This window comes from Colias philodice, chromosome 9 (assembly GCF_061535455.1).
Source record: "Colias philodice isolate Cphi_HAF_F1 chromosome 9, ilColPhil1 Martin Lab GWU primary, whole genome shotgun sequence".
NCBI lineage: Eukaryota > Metazoa > Arthropoda > Insecta > Lepidoptera > Pieridae > Colias > Colias philodice.
Genome location: NC_143094.1, coordinates 3,523,271 through 3,532,682, shown reverse-complemented (window position 1 = coordinate 3,532,682; position 9,412 = coordinate 3,523,271). Strand labels below are relative to the sequence as shown.

At 32.9% G+C, this 9,412-nt stretch overlaps 1 protein-coding gene across 1 annotated transcript; it reads left to right on the top strand.

Moving 5' to 3' along the window:
- Nucleotides 1-688: 688 nt before the first annotated feature.
- On the top strand, nucleotides 689-6,992 carry LOC149485724 (cilia- and flagella-associated protein 299-like). The gene is made up of 4 exons (XM_089699056.1): nucleotides 689-852; nucleotides 1,386-1,563; nucleotides 2,382-2,579; nucleotides 6,822-6,992. The coding sequence occupies exons 1-4, from the start codon at nucleotides 689-691 to the stop codon at nucleotides 6,990-6,992; spliced, it is 711 nt and encodes a 236-aa protein (XP_089555182.1).
- Nucleotides 6,993-9,412: the final 2,420 nt, after the last annotated feature.

Genomic DNA, 9,412 nt, shown 5'->3' with positions numbered 1-9,412 from the left:
TGCTATAGGCTTTAGAAACGAAACTTTTCAGTGGGGTGTTTAGAGTAAGTTTGATGTTTTGGATTATGTTCTATTTATTAATAATCCAAATCATCATTCAGAGGCGCGGAAATTCTCACCAATAGATAAAGGAATGTTTTCGGTTGATAAACGATGAATGTATTTAAAATATAATTTTATATATTATATAACTAGCTTTCCGCCCGCGGCTTCGCCCGCGTTTTCAAAGAAAAACCTGTTCCCGTAGGATTTCCGGGATAAAACCTATCCTATGTCCTTTCTCGGGTATCAAAATATCTCTATACCAAATTTCATGCAAATTGGTTCAGTAGTTAAGGCGTGATTGAGTAACAGACAGACAGACAGAGTTACTTTCGCATTTATAATATTAGTATGGAGTATGGATAAACATTTTTATAATAGTTAACTTCTATTATAATGATTTTTATACACTTTTTATACAATATAAATATTAATATAGACCAATAGACTAACGAGAAACAAAAAGGTAAATCCTACTCCTCCATTACAAAACCTATCTATAGAATATTTGACACCAAACATCAATTTATGTCAAGACAAAATTATACAAAACATGCTTTTATATACGAGTTTTTATATTTTTACACATTAATGCCCAAAGAATTGAACTGAATTATAGTTTTACAAGTACCAGGCTAGCATAAGAATGGCGGAGAAGAAGAACGAATACCCAGCCAGTGTGGAGGCGGACAGGCGCCTGTTGCCTTTCGAGTCGTGGGAAGATTATTTAGATTCACTCATTGAGATTGCTGACCTGCGAAATCTCAGGAGCATCGGTTCTGCTCGAACTATTGCCGCGTTTGGTTACAGGTAAAATATTCAGTTATGTTAAGGAGTGAGTGAATGTAATTTACAATGTTTCCCTGATTGTGATATTGAACAAAATCAACGAATGCAGTTTGAGTAGATTTCTACGAACTGTTTGCCTTTAGGTTTTTATAATGATAAATGATAATCTAAATAATAAAAATGAATCGCCCATAGTGTGTGCCAAAAGCGTAAAACTGGAGAACAGCTCTACCAATTCGCAAATTTTTTGCCGTTTTTATTAAGACACCAGAAAAGTTCTTATTGAAAGAAACACGAAAAATGGGCAATAGGATAGAACAACGTCTGCTGGGGCTATTACAGCTATGTAGTTACATTATAATAGCATTGTTATAGCTTATTTAACCAAACTACTTAGGTACCTATTTAACTTACTTACCTATGTTTTAATTATATGTACCTATTCATCATTTATAGAACGTGGTCATTTATACATTATTATTTACAATTAATAACAACATTACTTAAGAAACAGCTGCAAAAATAACCCAATTACATTTTATCATATCTTACAGAGCCAACGGAGACACATTACAAGAGAAAGAATTCTACAAGCGGCGCAAGGTAATCCACAGTATAGTGTTCCCGGTGGTCCAGCCGTACGTGCTGGTGAGCGAGGGAGCAGACCTGGAGGACCCTTTTAATCGGGAGCTAGCTGTCAGGGAACGGGCGAATAGAGTCGGCATATTGCAAGTATGTATGACAAATAGTAAAGGATTTTCTTTTCTAAGAAATGAGAACATGAAATTAGACAATTAGGTTCTCAAATGAAACAATCATTTTTAGATTGTTGTCAGTGATGTTTCTAAATAATTTTGCTGCAAACCACATATTTTGTCACGTTAAAAAAACATACCTAGTTAGTAGTTACTACAAATCATGTATTATTGATTATACTAAGTAATGTGAGTAAACTACTTAGAGTAATTGAATTCATTAGTGTAACTTAAATAATATCAGAGTCGGCTCAAAATTTACATTTGCGGCTTTTAAGAAAATTACACTTTGGAAAATAAAATCTAGCTTGATTAATATGTCGCGGCAAAAACTTCAATCTTGAAAAAGTTTTTGGCATAGGTACAGTTTAATATATCTAAAAATTTAAATCATTAGGCACTTGAAAGTTATAATAACTACCACCACCATAATACAGGGTAAAGTTTCAATTATCAAGCAAATATATTTTTACTACTTATAGTCGGAATCCGCAGTTTCACCCGCGCTCTACCCAGGTAAAGGTAGCCTATTTGCATAAGCAGACTTTAGTCTATATCTATACAAATAAAACATTTTAAGACATATGCGACTGCAAGCTATTACGTGAAAGAGTGCCTAACTAATATCCATCATCCACGGTCAAAAACTTTCACGTTTATAACATTATTAGACTATCAGAATAATGCAGTCAAATATAGCCACAGATAATACACTATACTAGATGTATCCAAAACACGTCACACTCGATATATTTAACTCCCAATCGATTAACACCGACTATTGCTCTTCCGCAGTCGATAATTTTCATTCGCCACTTCACTAAGGGTGGTTTCGAAATATCCGGCTACATAGATTACGCGCATCGGTTGATCACTGAGAATTGGGGGCCGTTTTTCAAAAGCAACAAAATGCTGTGGCCAAGGGACAGTGACCTCGGGTACTATCATTGGAGGCATGGAACAGTGAGGAGCAATATTAGCAGGAATTATAAGGTGATTTTATTCTATGTATAATTTTTTAGTGTAATCTGTTTTTATATCGGAGTTATTATTATAGATGCGTGCGATATATTAGATATAGATAATAGCGGATTAAATTATTCAATTATGTTTATTACGCATATATGTACTTTAATTTTAGAACTTCTTTATACAGGGTGTCCCACTATTGGTATACTAAGCGCGAAGAGACTTGTAGTTTAGCATACACTGATCACGTAAAAAATACTTTAACAACAAAATTACGTCAAAAATTTTTTGCTAAATTTTTCCTGAAAATCCATGTTTTCTTCTCTAGCTTCGCGCAGCCGGCATATACCGCTTCGCTTATGTGAGCATTTTGTCTATAAAACATAATCTTATACGATAGCTCACGTGCTGGTGGTAAAGTTGGGCGGGTTGCTTGTTATGGGTGTACACATAGAGTTTTAAGAATTCATCTATTTGAAAAAAAAAATGCGTCTGGAATTTTATAAGTATTTTTTACGACCTCAGCGTATGCAAAACTATAACCTCCTTTGAGCTTAGTATACCAACAACGGGACACCCTGTATAAGTAATATTTACTTTAAATAACATTTATTAGCAATTCGCAAATGTTTTTTATTTTTATTTTGTAAGTGTGGTGAAATAAAAGGGTGTGTTATAATTTTACCCAATACCAATAAACATCATGAAATGTCTATTGAAAGATATAGGTATAGAACAGAAAATCAATACAGATATTTTGAACTCTGTTCATTATTCAAGCTTAAAACAGATTGGAAAGGTTCCCAACTGCCCATATTTATTAGAACGGCCTCCCCCTTTAATGGATCTACCAAAAGTTCTCAGCGATAAACCTTATAAATTTCATATCCATATGGGCTAAATTTTTGATCCAAATTTTGTCCGAACTACACTCTATCGTAACTATGATAAAATATTCCCTTTGAAAATGCAAAAGTATATCAGAGGAAACGATGAAATGCAAATATATACGGATACAAGGGAATTTGTACCTTTTTCTTCACTTTCTGACATTAATATACAAGTTTCACTTTGATATCTGAATAAACGCCTTACAACTTTTTCAGAGCATTTTTTCATCCAAACATTGAAGTCTTCAATGAGTATCAATATATTTCTTAAAAATCTCCAGCATTTCATAATCATAATAGCACATTATGCGTAGGTATATAATTTACGAATGTATAGTTAATTAGCACCTAATTAGTTTATTATAAACGCGTAGCTAACATAATAATGGTAAACCTATATCTATCGCTAAATGGAATCATATGCTTGGATGCGTTCTATATCACAGTACTATATTAATAACATTTAATAAGGTTTACAAATAATTGATATAATAATCACGAAATAAATTTATTTAAATATTTAAAGTTGAATTTGAATTATCCATTAATATTTCCCGCCCATGTATAAAATATATTTTTTGTTTGCGTATAATATTACAAACAAATGTACCTTTATTTAGTAAATACTTGTATATTGACATTATATACTACTTCCACAAAATAGAGTAGGTTCTACGCATAGATGTAAAGCCGGTTATTAACTATTTTAACCGTGCGGTTAAAAACGCATTTTTCGTTATTAACGGTTAATTAACCGTTTTTTTTGCTTTTTACGGTTAATAAGCTCCATTAGATGGCGCTAGTGGCTTGAAATGCGCGTTGCATGTTAAGCGGTGATGCCAATTGCCAGCTAGCCGATTTCAATCTATAGTGATTAAAAGTTAACTCAAAAATGGAGCATTTTCGTAAATTTTCTAAAAAATCTTAGAGAAAGTGTAAGAAATGTTATAGTATGCTATATATTCGTGATCTACTCAATAAGATCTTTCATTTGATATACCACACGGCATGTTTTGGAAATTTTTATTTTTTTATTTGTATGCCATATTTACCTAATTACCGGGGTGGGGGGATGGGGACCACAAAACTGGTTGGCAACATCTGTCTATAGGATGTCTGGGATCTATACAATATATATCAGAAGTCAGATTTAGGTCCGCTATTTTTGCAAACGAAACTCCACTGAGTCCGGTCTATTATTATAGGTATAGGTTTGTAGTATGAATATTTTAGATACTTAAATTGTGTTAAGTTTACGTTAAGTGACTTACAAAAAAACAAAACACAGTACCATTTTTATAGGTCGCAGTCGGATAACTAACCGTTATTTACCGCACTTTATTGGTAGCTAACCAAAAATTTAGTTAAATAACGGTAGCTAACGGGTTTTTTACAACTATAGCTTCTACGTTTATATAACCTACTAGCGGTCCGCCCCGGCTTCGCCCGTGGTACATATTTACGTTTTCTCTACATAAAAACCATCCTCGTACTTCAAGGAATATAATAAAAAAAGAATTATCGAAATCGGTTCAGCCGTTCTCGAGTTATGCGCTTACCAACACATTTTGCGATTCATTTTTAGGGTTCCGTAGCCAAAATGGCAAAAACGGAACCCTTATAGTTTCGTCATGTCCGTCTGTCCGTCTGTCCGTCTGTCCGTCTGTCACAGCCGATTTACTCGGAAACTATAAGTACTACAGTGATGAAATTTGATGGGAATATGTGTTGTATGAACCGCTACAAAAATATGACACTAAATAGTAAAAAAAAGAATTGGGGGTGGGGCCCCCCATACATGTAACTGAGGGATGAAATTTTTTTTTTCGATGTACATACCCGTGTGGGGTATCAATGGAAAGGTCTTTTAAAATGATATAAAGTTTTCTAAAAAACATTTTTCTTAAAGTGAACGGTTTTTGAGATATCAGCTCTCAAAGTCGTAAAAAGTATGTCCCCCCCCCTCTATTTTTATAACTACGGGGTATAAAATTCTAAAAAAAATAGAGGTGATGCATGCTAATTAACTCTTTCAACGATTTTTGGTTTGATCAAAGTATCTCTTATAGTTTTTGAGATAGGTTGATTTAACTGTAATTTATTATATTTGCTGCTACGGAACCCTTTGTGCGCGAGCCCGACTCGCACTTGGCCGGTTTTTTATATATAAAAAGAAAGATAGTACCTATTCATGTATTCATGGTGTAACACGACAAACAACATAAAAACAAAGCTAACCAGGAAATACATTTACTCTGAGCAATCTCAAATAAATTGTTTATTCATTATTAATTTAGTATGATATTGTCTTTCATAAACCGCAAGCCTGTATCGATTTATTAGGATGCTTTGCAATGTTATTGACAGCTTATTAGAGTCGACTGGGTCTGAGATTAAATCACTTTGATACTTTTGATTGGATGTGAGAACATACATCTATAGGTTTTATATTACGGGCAATGAAAGTTGATTGATGTCGATCGACTTTTATGTAGTGTACCTACCTAAGTATACTTATTACATTGATTTTTAGACTTATCATCATATAAATAATAATTTGACTATTTTTTATTAATCAGATTATTTTGTAAGACTGTCTTATGTTTGTTATATATTTGTGCTACCTACCTAAAGAATTTAGTTAGGAAATTACTATAATTTCCAAATTTCCATACTTTTTTACATTTTTTTAAAAGTAAATCTAAAAATCATTACTAGTTGTTTATGAGCTCATTATAATGTTCTAATTCAAGTGTTATTGAGTTTAATCCCAATTAGTTATCTTTGTATCCGATCCCAGAGGAAATTGGGAAATAATGGGTCGGTTTTTGCGGACGGGGCCAAGTCGAAATCCATTCCAAAGGTGTCGATCGAGTGGTAAAGTTTACAATGAAATTCTTGCATAGTTCTTGTCAATGCAATTCAGAGTCAAATTAAATTCGGTCGGAATTTAGAACTTGTTTCAGTTGTTAGTTGTTCCTCTTTTAGGTGTTCAGGTAGTAATTCAACTGGAAGTGATGGCTTCTTTTGTATGTTTTATAAAGTGTGTGTGTGTTGAGGTTTTAATTAATAAGAGTGATATTATATGAATTTATGGGGTTCTTTAGGCTATGCTGACAATTTCTATGGTTACATTTCAAGTCAGAATTTTGTATTTTAAATTCTTGGAGAATTATAAAGGTCTCGATTAGTAGCATCAAACAAATCTTCGTAAATAGAGCATTTCAATGATTTTGGATTCCCTACAAAATTCATTGTTTGTTTCCACAATTTGTGCTTGGTTTTAATTTGTTCTGAATTTCGATCAAAAACTTATGTTTGCTATAAAAATATCATACATAAATATAAATAATTAAAAACTACAATTATGTTTCAGCCCGTAATGGACCCAGATCGCGGCCTCCTGTTCCAAAACCGGCACGACCATAAAATAATCTGTCCCGACCCTCAGCAAGACCCAGGTCAAAATACAACGAAACAACGCATATATTCGCCCAGATACACGCAAATTGAATTATATGACCATGTTGTGAGAAGAAAGAGCTGATAAAAATCTCACAATTATTGATGAGTATGTAACAGGATAGATAATGTTGCTAAAAATTGTAGCGAAAATGATTCGTATTCGATTTCGATTTGTATCAGTTTGCATTAGCTACATTGTTCTTTGCTTCTAAAATACAGGAAGAGTTAGTAGAAGGTATTTTTGACAAATGAATGGAAGAAACTTTTGTCAAAGCAACAATTTTAAAATTAAATGTATGAAATTATATTAGGTGACTCATTTTGAAAATATCAAATGATTTAATTGTTTGATAAATATATTGTAAAAATAAAAGACAGACGTTGAAATGAAATGTTGTTTTATTATAAGAAATGCTTTGGTTACACTATATTTATTATTCGATACAAAATGCTTCAAGGTTTTGCTTTTACAAAACTAATGTCTGATTAATTTGGAATATTATTCCTGCAGTTTATGATTCAACTGGTTACAAAGGTAAAAAACAAGATTCTTAGCTTAAATATTAAGCACTTATACACTAGTTTTGTCTTTCTAATGGGACAAAAATAATTTATATTTGGAAAATAATAATGGTTCCGACAAATAAATAAATCTCCAGCTATCTCTGTCCGACTTTTATTCTAATTTACCAGCGTTATAATAATATACCGACAAAAAAATTCAAAGCATACCGAATAAAATACCTAAATTTTGCTGACACCTATGAACACAATCAAATTACATTTCTACTTAAAAATATATTAAACTTCGAATAACAAAACTAAACTTCTGAATAAAATACTGAACCTCCGACGAGATTACTGGGTTACTGACAACAGAGGTCATGTCAAAATAATCATTCTTTTACGAATTTTATGAGTTATTTAATTTTCTAGTGTTGGTTACCAAATATATTTTTTAACTCTCAACATTGATGAAAATACCGAAACTGGTCGGACCGCGCGATCGGCTCCGTCGACGCGCAAAAAAAAATCAAGTTTAGGTTAGGTTAGCCGTTAGGTTAGGTTAGGTTAGGTTTCTTAAAAAAAAAAACTACACAGAAATGGGTAGTAATAAAAGCTCCGATAATAAATTTAAAAATGTCCTTACTAAAAATATAATATTTACTGCCCGAAATACTAAATCTCCGACTACTTCTGTCCGACTAAAAATGACGAAACGACCGAATGATATACTTAAATCTTAGAAAAAATCTTATGACTGTTAATTGCTGTAATATTTTTTTACCATATAAAATTATGTTCTACTGATAACAATGCTTTGTAATTATAACCTTTACTTGCCAACTAGAAATTCATCAATTACATTTAATTTTTCATAAACTCTGTGCTATTTTTACTACAATGTTATACTTAAATTTCTATTGTTGGCGCTTGTCCAGAAAGTTATTAAAAATACAAAAATGTACTTACTATAATCATGAATGTAGCGTGTCTATGTCCTGTATGATTTCTTTCTGTTTTGTTTTGTGGACGGTTTTCTGAACTTTCTGTTGCATATTTTTCTTTTAAGAAACCTAACCTAACCTAACCTAACGGCTAACCTAACCTAAACTTGATTTTTTTTTGCGCGTCGACGGAGCCCCGCTTCGCGGGGCTCCTATTTCTGTGTAGTTTTTTTTTTAAGAAACCTAACCTAACCTAACCTAACGGCTAACCTAACCTAAACTTGATTTTTTTCTGCGCGTCGACGGAGCCCCGCTTCGCGGGGCTCCTATTTCTGTGTAGTTTTTTTTTTTAAGAAACCTAACCTAACCTAACCTAACGGCTAACCTAACCTAAACTTGATTTTTTTTTTGCGCGTCGACGGAGCCGATCGCGCGGTCCGACCAGTTTCGGTATTTTCATCAATGTTGAGAGTTAAAAAATATATTTGGTAACCAACACTAGAAAATTAAATAACTCATAAAATTCGTAAAAGAATGATTATTTTGACATGACCTCTGTTGTCAGTAACCCAGTAATCTCGTCGGAGGTTCAGTATTTTATTCAGAAGTTTAGTTTTGTTATTCGAAGTTTAATATATTTTTAAGTAGAAATGTAATTTGATTGTGTTCATAGGTGTCAGCAAAATTTAGGTATTTTATTCGGTATGCTTTGAATTTTTTTGTCGGTATATTATTATAACGCTGGTAAATTAGAATAAAAGTCGGACAGAGATAGCTGGAGATTTATTTATTTGTCGGAACCATTATTATTTTCCCACAGAAATAGGAGCCCCGCGAAGCGGGGCTCCGTCGACGCGCAGAAAAAAATCAAGTTTAGGTTAGGTTAGCCGTTAGGTTAGGTTAGGTTAGGTTTCTTAAAAAAAAACTACACAGAAATAGGAGCCCCGCGAAGCGGGGCTCCGTCGACGCGCAAAAAAAAAATCAAGTTTAGGTTAGGTTAGGTTAGGTTAGGTTTCTTAAAAGAAAAATATGCAACAGAAAGTTCAGAAACCGT

What these genes read in the sequence shown, in the direction of transcription:
- LOC149485724 (XM_089699056.1), top strand. Translation starts at nt 689, where the DNA reads ATGGCGGAGAAGAAGAACGAATACCCAGCCAGTGTGGAGGCGGACAGG. An exon ending in ATAGAGTCGGCATATTGCAA is followed by an intron (nt 1,564 to 2,381) that starts GTATGTATGACA and finishes GCTCTTCCGCAG; the next exon opens with TCGATAATTTTCATTCGCCA. An exon ending in ATATTAGCAGGAATTATAAG is followed by an intron (nt 2,580 to 6,821) that starts GTGATTTTATTC and finishes ATTATGTTTCAG; the next exon opens with CCCGTAATGGACCCAGATCG.